This window comes from Penicillium arizonense (assembly GCF_001773325.1).
Source record: "Penicillium arizonense strain CBS 141311 chromosome Unknown PENARI_contig002, whole genome shotgun sequence".
Taxonomy (NCBI): domain Eukaryota; kingdom Fungi; phylum Ascomycota; class Eurotiomycetes; order Eurotiales; family Aspergillaceae; genus Penicillium; species Penicillium arizonense.
In genome coordinates, this window is record NW_019173279.1 from 1,828,901 (window position 1) to 1,844,242 (window position 15,342).

At 50.1% G+C, this 15,342-nt stretch overlaps 2 protein-coding genes across 2 annotated transcripts; both read right to left on the bottom strand.

Moving 5' to 3' along the window:
- Window positions 1-361: 361 nt before the first annotated feature.
- PENARI_c002G09243 (uncharacterized protein) lies at window positions 362-3,366 on the bottom strand (the record flags this gene model as incomplete). The annotated part of the gene is made up of 4 exons (XM_022627784.1): window positions 362-525; window positions 850-1,518; window positions 1,992-3,056; window positions 3,138-3,366. The coding sequence occupies 4 exons, from the start codon at window positions 3,364-3,366 to the stop codon at window positions 362-364; spliced, it is 2,127 nt and encodes a 708-aa protein (XP_022492716.1).
- Window positions 3,367-10,937: 7,571 nt separating this feature from the next.
- PENARI_c002G03853 (uncharacterized protein) lies at window positions 10,938-13,154 on the bottom strand (the record flags this gene model as incomplete). Its single annotated transcript, XM_022627399.1, has 2 exons — window positions 10,938-11,188; window positions 11,270-13,154. The coding sequence occupies 2 exons, from the start codon at window positions 13,152-13,154 to the stop codon at window positions 10,938-10,940; spliced, it is 2,136 nt and encodes a 711-aa protein (XP_022492886.1).
- Window positions 13,155-15,342: the final 2,188 nt, after the last annotated feature.

Consider the following 15,342-nt stretch of genomic DNA (forward strand, 5'->3'; position numbering starts at 1 on the left):
TGGTGGACCGGGTGGGGAAAAAGACCCTTGACCCTTTTGGTCCCTGTTCTATTTTTAGGCCACAGGTACATCGAGCCACTCAGCTTGCTTATATGCCGCAAACCCGCACTCAAATCATACTCATATTCATTTCATACTCATTTTCAGTCATAAATCATATGGTATCATCCGGACTAAATCCAATATATCGTATCTCAGCGCCAATCCCTCCATACCAACCCTACATTGTTTTTGGTTGTTTTGCGTAGATCCCAACGCCCCACACATAAGCATAGGCATAAGACACAAAGAAACACGCCAAAGAGAAGAACACTAAACTGAATAAAGAAAAATGCAATAGGCAAAAACAAACAGAAATTATCTACGGCGCAACCTCCTCAGCACTCCTCTGGGCAGCATTCTCCAAATGACCACGCTCCAAGAACCGTCTCTTGCCACGACGAGTGTCAAAGTGCTCCGGGATATCCATCGGATCCTGGCCAGCAGCGAGCATACTGCTGCGCATCTTATTGCGGTAAGCATCCACTAGAGACAGAAACGTGTTAGCCGGGTACATGTCTCAGATGAGATCCGGGGTACATGTGAAGTGGAGGCGAAAGGTAAAAATAAGACAAAGCCACATCCAACTGACACATACCCAACCACAACGTTCCTCAAAAAAACAAGAGATGACAACGTGATAGTGAAAAAAAAGAAACAAGGAAAAGGGAAACTCACAAGACCTCTGCAAAAACAACATCCTCCCCGCAAAAACCCGACTCTGACTCCAACTCATCCGATACCCCAAATCATTCAACAAAAGCTCCTTAGTATGCCTCTTCCTCGACAATCTCGGAACCTCAACCTCACCCCCATTCCCAGCCTCAGCCTCAAGCGACGGCACAGGAACAGTCGTGCGACCAAGAGTAGCATCAGAATGCGGATCAGCACCGGCATCAGCATGCTCAGCTTCATCCCTGAAGAACCGATTACCCAGCACAACGCGGTTCTCATCGCGCATCTGGATGGGGAAGTAAGTGCGCGGATAGACGGCGTTGGATTCACGGTATGAATCCGGGATCTCGTCCATGTTGACTTTATCCAGGACGACTTTGACGCGGACACGGCAGCCGCGCTGGGGGTCGTCGACTAGAATGAATTTGCGTCGCTTGCCATCTGGGAGGTGGCTGAAGAGGTCTTCGTTTGTTGGGGCTTGTTCTTCGATGTCGTGGGTTGAGGAGGAGTGGCGGTCGTCCATCCGAGTGGAGGTTGCGATTGTTGGGTGGCGGTTTAGGGAGGCCATTCCTGTGGCGTGGAGGAGTGGGGGCATCGATGGGCCGGCTGTTGCGCTGGAGGGTGTTAGGGTTGTTGGGGCATTGTGGAAGAGGTGGGCGGGTCGGAGGTCTGTCATTGGGGCTGTTGGGAGACGAGTGCTCTCGACGGTGGACCGGTGGTGGGTGGCGGTATTGATGTTGGTGTTGGTGTTGGTGTTGCTGGTGTTTGTGTTTGTGCTTGTGTTGGAGGTGGTGTAATCTGTGCCTATTAAGGCGAGGAGAAAAAGGGAATTAGCCTACGCTGTACAAAAGGTATGGGGAGGAAAATCCGAAGCAGAACAAGAGCCAAAGCACAAGGAGCACGGCAATATCAAATGTAAGACGGCAATGACGATCACGATGACAGGAAGGCAAATCGAACAGGGTATGGAATAACACAAGGCCAAGGTGAGGGTGCATGCCCAGGTAGGGATACATGGTAGGTTCCATCTCATACATCCATTCAAACACACGTCCACTTGTACAACACGTACACACATACACACATACACATATCCTGTGTAAAACAGACACAAAACTCCCACATATACACATACACGCAAGAGACGTATCCGGTCCAACGAAAAGGCCCAAGGAGAAGAAGAATAAAAGAAACAGGAAATACATGAACATGATTGGGAAGGGACCCGATCACGGTGCAAAGGAATCCAAAAACACATCACATATGGTGAAACATACCGCTAACTTCCTCATTAGGACTGCCATCAGGTTGGTGGTGATGATGCTGGAGCTGGGGTGGGCCCATCGACATAGGGCCTAGATTCGGCCGGGGTGCGGGAGCCGACATGGAACCGAGAGGACCGGGAAGACCAGGACCAACAGGACCAGAGCCAGGCATGTGGCTGGCAGGCACAGTAGGAACGGACTGTCTGCGATTGATCTTGGCCATGCGGCGCACACGACGACTGCGCAGTCTGGGGTCCTGGTTACTGTTGCGCCAGCTGTCGACGGCGCGCTGGATGAGACCGCGCTTGCTTCTCAGGGCGGGGTTAAGCTCTGCAAGGGCCCAGCCTACGGCGTTGCACTCGGTCTCGTAGACGAGTCTGTTGCCGCGGTATTGATCCTTGCTGCAGCATGCGCGCGGATATACGCAGTTCTCGGTCTTGAAGTTTTGGTCGAGAGTGTCGACGTTGACGGATTCCACGTCGCAGCGGATGGTGTATTCCATCTTGACGCGGTCTCGTGAGTATTCGAAGGCGATCCACTGCACGCCGTTGCTGTCTTGGCGCACGACTAGCGGGGTTGTGGCTGGGATGGGGCCTGGTGCTGCGCTGGAGCTCCCGCCTAGTGGTGGGCTGGAGTGGATATTGTTGGCGGACATTGGGTGGTTGCTTGTTGCGGAAAGAGGTGGGTTGTGCATTGCTTGCTGTGGTGGAGTAGGTTGCTGGGAGGTGTCGAGTTTCATGATAGGGCTGCTTGACATGGCCGTTGTGGGGATGTGTGGTGACTGATGTGGTGGCAATTGCGTTGGCGCTTTCTGTGGTGGCATCATCATGGATTGTGTTGTGAGAGGGTGATGCTGGGGAGAATGGTGCGCCGCATAGGGCGGCTGTACAGGGTTCATGGAGGAGTAGGGCGGGTAGAACATCTGCGGCATTTGAGGAGAGTGGGCGTAGATGTTGCGGCCATGTTGGTCGTGCGGCTGAGAAGCTACAGAGGCTGGCGAGGTTGATTGGGGAGTGTGATAGATGGGGGGATATGGTCTCTGCATTTGGGCGGTGGATGCCATGAGGTCGGGTGGCCCTAACTCTTGGGATCAGTGGTGTTCATAAGCTAAATGCAAGCTTTGGCAAGTAAGATTGCTGACAGCCGAGACGGGCTTACCGCTAGAAGCGTAATGTGCCGAGGGAGTCGTGTAAGAAGAATGGGTGGTATAGTAAGGCGCTTCTTGAGGGCCGTAGTTGATTCCGTTCCCTAGGGTGTGGGGAGGGTACGTCGAGATAGAAGAGGGCTGAACAGGCGACGCAGGGCCTTTCTGAGCTAGAATCGAAGACTGTAATGCCTGGGAATGAGAACTCGAATGTCCAGTGTGTCGAAGCTGTGGCAGAAGCATGCATCAGTGACTGAAACTTAGCCCTCCCAGAACGATGTGACGAGACTGGTGACACAACCAGAGAACGTGGATGAAGAGAAAGAAAAAGAAAAGTCTTGGGAACACAGCCAGAGTCCGGAGCGGAGTGACGACAGCCTCTATGGGGATTCGCATCAGAGGCTCAGTGGATGGCTTGGGCCATGGAAACCTCGAGCAGGGATTGCCTTAGGTGCATACCGAATGGCCAGGGTGGAACCAGGATTGTCCGTCCAAAGGAAAACAAAAGCATGGATCTGTGTAGCGCTGACGATATTTGCGAGTTTTTTTTTCTTCCGAGGCCAAGTAGATGGTTCCAAAGCTACACAAGCTTTAGGCACGCTCGTTGCGCCTCCATTGCGCATAGCTCATGTAGTTCTTCAAGGGCTCCCAAAATGAGTACAGGTGGAATTGAGCTCCGTGTTCAGCGTATGCCGGCATGTTCCATTGGGCTTATCCGTTCTGAATCGGCCATGTTTTGAAGGTAGTCCATGCGAATATCGAGCGCGAGAGAAACGGAAAGGCGCCCAAGCGCGAGAGAAAATCCACACATATAACCTCATATGAAAAATAATCAAGAAGATCGAAATAATATTGAAGTAGGAAAGATCTCACAAAAAGCTATAATGAAACGGGGAGAGGTACAGAGACTTGGAAATGATACTCACGGAATCATCAATAGGATCTTCCTTGTACTTCGTCCCAAGGTCAGGCTGTATCATGCCGGTAAACGGCAACTCTCACAGGCCAGGATAGAAATGTCGAGGATGGAAAAGAAAACTGGGATTCGGGTTCCTTTTGGCGTAAAACCGCGCGTGGGAGCAGGGAAAGGTAAGAGGGCGATCCCGTGAGGCTAAACAGAAGCTGCGCGACACTAGGGGTTCAAGATGGAGGGTCCAGGGTTATTTAGCACCCGCGAGACCCCATTCTCAGGGAGGCAAATCTTGATAAAAAAAAAAAAGAGTAAAAAAGAAAAAGAAAAGAGGAGAAGAAAGAAAGAGAGTAAAAAGAAAAAAAGAAAAAGCCTAAAAAGGAAAGGCGAGAAATAGGTCTTTGAAGGGAGATTACTCGAGGCCTGTAAAGATCCGAAAGGTATTTCAACGGGGGGATGATATGCAGCATGCAGTTAGACAAAGAAGGTGGGGAGTGGGGAGCGAATCTAAAGATTCACGATGTAATTGCTGAAGCTCGGAGCCGGTGGAGGGATCATGATACGTCAAAATATTAAAATAAAATAAAAGGTGAGACCTGATCAGGATTCTGATTGCGCATGCTAAACAAGCGCCGTTAGAAGGGAAGTAAAATAAATAACAATAAATAAAAAAAGCCCTAGTTTTGGACTACTGTAAGTAAGTTATACGGGAACTCCGTTGAGATCAAGTCTAGAATGAAGATTGAGTGGACCTCCGGGGCCTCGAGGCTAAAGCTGACGTCGGATCGTGCAGAGGCCAGTTTCAGGTACGGAAATTCCCTTCGGAGTATAAAGAGGATCGGCGGAAACAAAGAATCCTTTGGGGACGCGTACTGTAAGTTACACTGATCTCTAACCTGTTTCCACGGCCCAATTGTAGTACATTTGACTCCATCTAAATAAACTCGAAACAGCCTAACGCCCATCGTTCTTACCAGTCCTTATTATCCCGAGATTAAACATCGACTATACTCTGCTGTATACTGTATACTGTATACTGAATACTACAGCACAAAGCTAGGTATTCGGTAGGCGGCTAGGGCCAGCATCCTAAACCTCGATGGCCTCCACCCGGGTCCGCTCTATCCCGCATGAATTTTAGCGCATCTTAGTCGATCTTGGCGATTGAAACAGCATTTAAAAATTGGTGGGAAAAAAGCAGATGAGGACAAGCCCCAATTTCCCCTCCCTTTTTTCTCCGTGAAATCGGCCGATGCATAACACTCCTAAGCATTTCCAAACCCCCTCCCCCCCGGTCCTTCGCCATGTGAAATACCCGACTAACGTCGCGCCTAGGCATATGCATTTGAATCCCTACAGTAGGCCGGGTAATCAATAATAAATTGTGTGTAGTATGTATAACGGCTCAGGAACGGATAACCGGCTGCGGCTCTCTTTGACAGACAAAAGGAGAAAAGACCAGTGTCGATTGCGCAGTCACTTTGCATAAAGGGAAATTACGTCCCTCCCACTTCGGGGGATTCGAGTTTGGATTAATAAGAATGTCAAAAGGTTGCTTCCAGAAGCAGGCTAGTTCCGGAGTTTGCGGCAGCTGGCCAGCCGAACTCGACAGTAGAGCTGAAATGCCAATGAAAGCGACATATGAGGAACATGAGAAACTCAGCCTTGAAGGTTGGAGCTAAAACCTGTGCACGGTGCTTGGTCCCCCCTTTCTCTACGTGGGTCTACACTGTATCTCTCTTTATTGGCGTAGATTGTGATCGATGCAGGGTGCTGGGGGGTCCGCGGTATTCCGTCAAGCCGTACCCGTAGTTCCCTTGTAATTTTGGTCGGAAAGTGTGCCGTGGAGATATACGAACCACTTCCCCCTGGATCCTTTGGCTCGATGTAACACCGTTGTGATTTGGGCTGGTCATTTTCGGTTTTCCCATGCAGGCTAAACCCGATGAAGTAACAGCACTGTGACTTTGCGTGAAGCATAATCACCCTTCAAACGCGGCCATAGTCAATAGTCATAGTAAATTACCTCGGAGCACAATCAGCCGACTAGTTACTCGTTCGGGAGTCACATTCACCATGGTAAAAGAGTTGCAGATGGCATTGCCACGTTGGCCTGCGGCACCCCTTGCTTCCTGCAGCCTGTCTCTTCACCTCCAGAACTAGCTTTCTTGCTCCCCGAGCTTATTCGTAGGATTCTGAAGCCTGAGTATCCACGGAACTCACTGTTGACAAATCGCCCTTGGTGCTCCGTTCACAATTCAGACAATATCAAGCGACGCTCGGCCCCGCGCCCGTTGTGCCACTAGGCGCCAATGGCACGAGGGGAGGGAGGGGGACGGGTGAAAAGCCACAATCTAGACGATCGTCCCTATGGTCCGCGGATTTAAAAGGCTCAAGGTAAATTGATGTGGTAGCTTCTTGGCAGGCGTCGCGTCCACGGAAAGGCTAAAATGAATCAAGAATATACCTGATTTCTCTGTTACATATACGCGTTTATACTCTGATGATCTGATCTTCCAGGATTTGCCCCCAAATTAAAGTTGTCATACCCTTGTCTCTCACCCATGCGGATATCGGCCACCGTGCTTAGTTTGCGATGATCGACCCCAGGGCTGTTCAACGGTTCTTCCCTGACAAATCACCCACTTAAGCAATGTTTACTGTAGGGCTCCTATATACTGTAATATATTCCTTGTAAACCTGTTTTTCCAACCCTCCGACTCGATCCTATTGGGAAGGGAAAAAAAAGAAACCAAACCAACATTCTCCGCACTCCGGATTGCCCTAAGAGGGATGCGTTTCGATACACGGGAGATCCCTCCGAGGGGCAATGATTAACCGGGGCAAATACCTTCAACGGCCGTCTCCGACCCTCCTTTGTCTACGAGTAAAACATTCAAGAGCCATGGGAGGCAACATTGAGAACGGCCCCACCACCCGGATCCGAGGATGGAGCTTCGAACGTGGAGTCGAACGACTACCGAGTCCGATATTTTTAGGCGAACAGTCCAGAGCGAAGTGGATGCCTAAAGGCCGTTGCAAGTGTGGAAATGATAGTCGCATTACTAGCGTTACTAGAGCCTAAGGTAGATCCCGTCCAATGGAATCCCTCGTGATAGCGTATGTGGTATATGGTCGCAGTATATGGCTTTCAGGCCTCTCACACCGAATCTTCTAAAGCAAACCCAAAACCTATGTAGACCTAACTTGCTTCTCACCGTAGAGAAACTTTGTGAGCCATCCACGCGAAACAGTGTTAGGCTGCAGTACGGGCGCAGTAGCGTGTCGCGTGGCCGGAGTTAGTTAATATTGTTTCAGAATCGTGACCAGATTGGGAGGGGCTGTTATTTCCCCCGACCTAAGGTCCAAGTCTCTCCAAGTGCGTGCTTCCCTCCGGAATATGAGGCAAAGTGGAAAGCTGAGATGATGATCGCTGCAGAGAAGGTGGAGAGACAAACACACCGTTCCTATACTTAGGGAATTATAATGCAGCCAGTTAACTTAGGTTCTAAAACCCGAGCCGAACGTGAAACGGGTGATTGTAGCCTCGTGTCCTTGATATCGATCGCATAGGGAAATTGACATGTACATGTACATTGTTGTACTGGAATTATCCAATTGTCTACTCTGTAGTCTCGTACCCTACGTCAGACCACCACCTGAGCAAAACGCGCCTAGTCCCTATTTAATAGCCACCATAATTCTAGCCGATATGAATCGGTGCTCATCTCGGCCTCATTGGCAATGACACCATCGGACGGAGACTAAATGTGTCAAGAGGCGGAAGCAGGGGGGGTCGCGCGTTTGCGTTTGCCCCCATGTGCCACGGCGATCATAGACATGTTTGGGATAGTCGCACATTAGAAACAAAGAAACTTGATTTTACTATTTTTTTTCCCCTTCGTATCTCCTACTTTATGGATAAGATTGGCAGCTGAGAAGATTCAATCGCGACGAAGATCGCTTATTTCGTCATGATCGGCGAGTTTCTCGTTTGTCCACTGTCAGCACTATATCCCAATACCCATGCTATACGGAGTTTTACTGGTAGGCTCTACTATCCTTGGCTTACAGGTTAAACATCCATGGATCAAGAGGACACGGATCAATCCCGACAAGCGAGCGGGAATCCCCAAGCTCCAAGCTCACCAACCCACCAACCCACCAGTCCACCAGCCCCATACGTGGATCTGGACCGAGAAACAAGGTCTCCATCCATTCAATGTATATCACTGGCGAAAAGGTCCCGTCCGGGAGATCTTTCTGGATCTTCGTTGGCTTATTCCCCCCAGTGACATTCAGCCGTTCCAGCCCTCGCCACAGACATCAGACCCGGACTTGGACATGACTCGCGCAATCTCTTGAGTTACAATTTAACAGTTCTTGATTGCAACGCTACTTGTACATGTATTGTACCCGTCCACTCACATCGACCTAACCCAAGTATCTACATCATACCTTGGGTCAACCCCTCAAATCAAATCAAACGTACCGTAGATCACAGATCGAGATGCCATCACCAACCATGGACACTTGCAGTGATAGTCAACATAAAGTCTATCACATCTACCGGATTCCGGGACGGGCTGTCGAGTCTTGTTTCTTGTTTCTCATTTCTTGATGTAGCCTTGTATACACGCGGCGCACTCAATTAAATGCCGCATAGCAACTAGTCCCCAAACCGAGACGAGACGGAGAGGGGGGCGGGGGAGTAGAGAGAGCCAAACCTTTACTTTTTCATACATCATCGGTCTGGCCCGATATTGCCTATTCCCTATTAGGTCAATAGTGCTGCTGCATTGTATGCATTAAAAGCTGATACCCTTGTAGCCTTACTAACTTACCACAACCACGACTACTCTACTTACAGTACACCCATACAAATACCCATGAGACTTTCAGGGTGGGTGCTGGGATAAAATAAACATGTTATAGCGTCTGTCGCCAGGGAATGAACGCTTATCCAGACGTCACAAGTGCCAAAGTGCCAAAAAGCCAAGGCTTCTGTGCATGTACGTGGACATATATCATGCGATCCTCCACGCACAATTTATGTCCAACATATGCTCAAACAAATAAGATAAATATATAGAAAATAATTCACGTGGGCAAATTGCGAGGTGGTAGCAGGGGCGGCGCTCACACATGAAAAGTGTGTCGTACAAGCCTCGAGCAGGGGGTTTAGTTCTCGTATATTGCACGCTTTACAGTAAGCAGTACTAGTTAGCGAGAGAGCCCATCCCATTCCGGCATCTCCATGTGCATGTATCAAATTACTGTACAAGGGACAAGTTAGAGAGCTTTTGATAGGATACAGAGGACGGAGTCCGGTATATACGTGTACTGCATTTGCATGCCTCGGATATCACCCGTCCCATCTCATCACATCTTATATTTCTTTATTTCTTATCTCATATCTCGCACTGTTCCATGTTCATGCCTGATATTCCGCAAGAGAAGCACCGGTGAATACTGTCGAACCGACAAGGCAGATTTCCAAAATGTTTGCTGGGCGTGGCGTGTGTCTAGATCCTGCAGCCACTATGCAACTACCATACGGTACACGCCAGTGCGTGATTTCCACCCCCTTTTCCCTCTTTTTACTTTCTGCTTCTTTTGGAGTCGTGGGCTCTATGCTTTTTATCCCTTTTGGTTTCGGGTCGATCAGGCGTGATCTCGGGGCTTGGGCTTGGGGTGGACACCAGGATTTAGGCGCTGTTGGATAAATTCCGGATGGCAGTTATAGCAAACGAAATGGAAATAAGGAAAAGAAAATCAAGTAAATAGAAAAAATAAAATATCATTGTTTGTTCAAGACAAATTACATTTTGGGGCGTGGCATTCCGAAATTCCTCCTTCCGTTTGTTTTCTCAGCTCTATTTTATTTGCTGTCCTCTTTTTGGGGCGCTTGTGTATCGAGTTAGACTGATTACTTGGCTGTGTCTAGCGCCGTGGGCTGCACACAAAACATACCCAACGGTCAACAATCAACATAGAGTAGACAGGTCCAGTCTACTCCGTACTAGTAACGTCTTTCTTCATTTTTCTTTCTGAAAAGGGTAAATGCAAAAAAAGAAAATGCAATGCAATGACTCAATCTGCAGAAGTACTAAACGCCTATACCTATTTAGGTGCCGTGAGAGGTCCTCCAAAAGTCACACAAAAGCTGAAGGGCAGTGCCAGCTGTCTTGATTCGGGGAAACATGCCATGCCCATGCCAATGCCGATACACCCAATATAGCAGGACCAATAAAGCAGGACACGGAGTTTGTCCCATGTTGGTTCTACTAGGCTCTACGGTACATGCGCAGATGCAGGCGTAGCTGCGGATGCAGATGCCTAGTGCCTGGAGACAAGAGACAGAGACAGATCGCCTCTTCTGCAATTCTGGGGCTGAAGGACAAGTGTAGACTTGAATGATTGGCTCGGAAGGATTCCTTTGCGGCGCGTCATGGTGCTGTCAGTATGCGAGACGCGTTGATTTAGGCGTCTATTCAAACAAAACATAACATATATGTGCGTCCAACTGACACAGACAGGTATTTAAAGCGGCGTAGCCGAACACCGAAAAAAAGAAAATCGCATGAGAAAGGACGAATCCTGGGTACTGACTTGCGGAAGGACCTCGGATATTCAGGAGATAGGGGAGCGAGGGAATGGGGAGCCGGTCCTCGCCGACTGCAGCGACTCATCATGCGGCGTGGTTGTAGCCATTGAGGAAGGATGCATTAGTTGCATTCACTAGAGCCAACATGACAACCAACGGTCCATTTTTGCTCCGTGGTTCTTGGCGAAAAGGAAAAATAAATCATTCAGGGGGTACTATGGACATAAACATTGACTCTCATTGGACTGCTTTCGCTAGGTTGAAGCAGATCATCGTAACAGTAGGTGGGTGAGTGATTTACGCCGGCACAACGGACGGACTCATACCGGGCCTGTCGGGCTCCGGCAGGGAGTGACTTGAAGCGTGCGGGCGCATGGGTAGAGACAGCTTCTGCGGGTCTGATGCCGGGGGTGCTTCGAGCTTCTTCGGGGCCTCGTCCTCGCCCTCGTCTTCGTCGTCGCTCGAGGAGTCTTCGCCTCGGCGGCCGTGACGTTGAGTTTCATCTCTGTGCTGACGCTTGTCGCGCAGATATTCCTTGTGGCGGGTTTCTAGGCCATTCAATGTTAGTATTCTGGGAGCATAATTGAAACCCTTCCTCTCAGGAGGGACAGACAGAAAGCGTGACTTACCTCTGATTTCTTGTGTCTTGATAGCATATGCCTGAATCTCTTCCTTTGCCAGGACTCTCAGTACAATCACATAATCTGAGCGCTCCTCGAATCGTTCGTTTCCTGCTTCCAATGCCTCGGGGTTTACCAGGCGCCGGTCGATCTTAGTCCATCGAGCTCCGGGCGGAATACCCTGCTTGTGAGCATCTTTGAGGGGTGCAACTCCTTCTCTAACCGGGTTGGGTTCCTCTGGGAATGCTGGACGAGGGGCTTTGAGAATACCCTTGGGAGGAGCCTCGGGCTCTTTTGGTGCCATGGGAGGATCAACTGTGACGGGTCTTCTCGAGTTATCTTTGGTGTGTTCAACTGGTGGCGACCGTCGGGTCTCACTAGCATGGCCATCCTCTAGCATGCGAGGACGAGAACGAGAGGAGCGGTGTCCGCGCGAGTGATCTCGTCTGTGACGAAGGGAGCGGTCCCGGTCGCTCTCGGAGGTGTCTTCGCTGCTGTGTTTGCGGTGTGTTGAAGCGGAGGGCTCTCGTCTGTATTTTCGCAGATCTTCGTCAGATGTTTCGCCATCATCGCTGTGTGCACGGCGTCGAGAATGTCTCCGCGGTCGACCGTGACGATGAGCATCGGCTGGGTCCAGGTAGGACTGCTTGCTTCTTTCAGCGCCAGGAGATGCTTCTACTATCTCTCTAGATGATGGGGCCTGGACTGCACCGTGGTCGCGCTTGTCATGGTCGTCGTGGTGCCTTTGTCTGCGCCTTGACGGACGGGGCTCATAGTCTGACATGTCAGAGTATCCACCTCCCAGGGCCGCTGTTCCAAGGCCGACCATGGCCCGCTCGCCATCGTATGGCTTTGCATAGCGGTCCTCAGGGTAGTGGGGGTCCCGACTACTGTCACGGTGTGATTTGTGATGACGACGGCGGCGATGCTCACTATGCCGAGATGGGTGTTCATCCTCGGAGTCGTGAGCCACTGGAACCAGGGCCTGGTCATGAAACCCATCTTTTGATCTGTGGGGATCACGAAGGTCATCTCTTGTCCGCATAGAACTTCTTGGTCGGTCGCGGCTCAATTTGTCAAGGCCCCAGGAAGTTGGAGGCGGACCGTGGGGTCGGTCCCTCCGTGCCAGCCACTGGGGGTTATCTTCCACCCCAGTGATGCTGAGAGGCCGATCGAGCGAATATCTCGACCCACGAGATCGAGACTTGACTGGGTAATCCCGATCGAATTGCTCACGAGGTGTAGTGTATGAGTAGGCATCGAAATCATCGATATCGTCGCCTTTCCTTAGGGCATTGTACGCTGGGTAGCGTCGTGGATGGGGTGGTGCATGTGGTCGGTGGGCATCGTGGCTTCGGTAGTTTATCTTATCCCGCGGCCCCAGATGACCAGTATCGCTCGCATAATCAGTGCTGTAGATTCGGCGATGCCCAGGGCGCAGAGATGGAGCCGGGACCAGATGGTGGCCCGATTCCGAAATAAGAGGACTCGAGGTATGGCCATGGCTTGATTGAAGCACAGGCGAAAGACGCTGGCGCGATGTCGATGGCACCGCCAGTCGCAATGGAGTCTCGTAAGGGTCCGCTGCTGAAGTAGTATTGCTTCTGTGTCTGGGAGTCGAGACTGTGTATTCGGTCCTTTTTTTGGTGGATGAAGGCGAATCATGGACTCGATGGGAAGACACAGGATGAGCTTCCAGTTTCGATGGACGACTCGAGCGATACCCGTAGGCACTGGCGTAGCCAACATCGGAGGGGTAGTCGTCGTAATTGTAGTGCCTGGTCGCTTCATAGGGGTCGTAAGACGAGTGTACCATTCCAGTGGACGCTCGCATGGGATCAGCCATGGAGTGCCGTGATCGGCCAGGGGAAAGGTTGCGGTAATGGCTTGTCATCATGAGGCCTTCCAGCGGCACAGATGCAAATTGGAAGTTGGGCTCGATAGATCACGCTTATGTGGGAGTAAGAATAGGTTGTGGCGGTCTCAGATCTCGTGGTCCGGGCGAAATCTCGATGTCAGATAATATGATAGGGCTTCAGGCTTCGCTTCTTGTAGGAGTGCCGAAACACAAGATCGATGGGATCGGAGTTGAGGATTCCGGCGAGCAAGAGATAAAAAGCTGAGGAAATTAGAGGGGCAGCTGGAAACCGACACGAGGTGGAGCCCGACACTGCCCAACACAAAAAAAACTAACAAGCTCGGACTAAGTCGAAGGGATTCAGGAGATTGAAAATGAAAATGGAGTGTGGATGAACAATGACGCAAAAGTGGGTTGGACGCTGACAAAACGCTCGGTCATTGCCGGTTAAGCCGTTAGCTCGCCCCAGCACTTACCTTGTCTCGGGCATTAGAGATGAAGTTTCAATGGAGTTTCAATGGAGTTGAAGCCGGAGTTGAATTGAATTTGATGTAGATCGCATCCGTGGATCAAGAATGTTCGGAAACTGGGGCCGTCTTCGAAACCATGGATGCCATTTCCACCTTTAACTATGAAACGCTGCACATCGCTCCCTTACTGTACTGTCTGAGGCTCTGTCCCCACACCCGGGCAAAACTCCCATTGAGCCCGAAAAAACAGGCGGTTTCGGATACAGTATGAGGTATGACATTATTGCTTGTCTATAACAAAGAAGTGTAGTCATTTCGTGTAAGAATGGGAGGGCAAAGGGCAAAAGAGGGAGGCGCTGGCTCTATAACATTAGTTGGGTCTCTTTTTCTCACAATTAACCTTTTTGGGCTCCAACCACACAGGAAAATGCGCTGTACAGGCAGGCTTCCAAGTTTACTGGATGCATTGGCCTTGCTTTATATGTAACAAAGAAGACTGTTTCAACTCAGAGGCGAGGGATTTTGTTGCTTTGAACTATATATGCTGGTACACTGTGGTTCAATATATGTATTGTACGGTTTCATTATCTCAAATAGCTGCAAGCAAATCCCGAGGTCTTCGACCTTTCCGAATCTTCGGGCCCGACTGCTTGGTTTCGTGCCCAAAAAGTTGGGGTCGTACTTGAATCTCTCACCAATACAACAGGGGGCCGTAAATGTGTATATAGTGCCATCAAGGATTGAACAGTCTCTACAGGAAGCCTCAAAGCGAGTATACTGTTTTATTTTTTTTTTTTTTTTGCCCTACTTTAGCCGCTCCTTTTTCACTTTTTTTTTAGTACCTCTTTTCGAGTGCCTCGGGTTCATCATATGGGTCGTATAAGGGTGGGGTGGTGAAAGGACTCATAGCTTACAACTGAGGACAATATCAACAATTCCACCTACTGACCGTCCTACCCACCAGAGGGGTTATCTCTTTTCTCCAAATTATTCCAAGGCGTTATATGAGGAGTACCATTCATATTCACAGTTTATTGCCTTTGCACATATCATTCAGCGCTAGAGTCCCAATACAATCCATATCCTCCTGATCTATAACGACACCAAGGAGCAAACCTTCAAAGCCACAGACCTTCGAGACCTAACACCCTTCCACATGAACCCCATGTCTCCCACTGACCTCAACAATTCCAATGGGACAAACCCCGGTCCATGAGGCGAACGCCAATAACAGGATAAAGCGAACCTTTCATTCGTGATTTACCTCGCACCCGCGGGAGGCTTAGATCCAGACCAGACGCCCCAACCGAGGCAAGGGAACTAATTCCCCACAAGCGACCTCACCAACACCCAGACAAACAAATTAGAACAACGGCAACCCTCACGCCCAACATGACTGCACAAAGCGCTCTAAGCCCCTGTACGGCCCGCCTCGCGGGAAATGGCCAGCCATCCGCAGTCCCAGCATGCCATGACGTTCCCCCAAACGGGGAACCACGTCATGAACGGCAGTTCTAGATCTTCTTACAGATGCCACCGCTCTTTCCTAAATATTTAATCCCGACTCCATCGAGAGAAGAAGATACCCGACGCCCAGGCATCAGGCATTGCCAGGCACTGCCAGGCGCGATTCTGGTTGTCTGACCCGGGTCGTGAGTGATACGTATGGAATGGCTGAGTAGGCTGTTCTGTGCTTGCTGGGTGGTTGGTTTGAATCTGCTTCGCCGATGCTTAAGGGTATTGTCTGCTGCTTT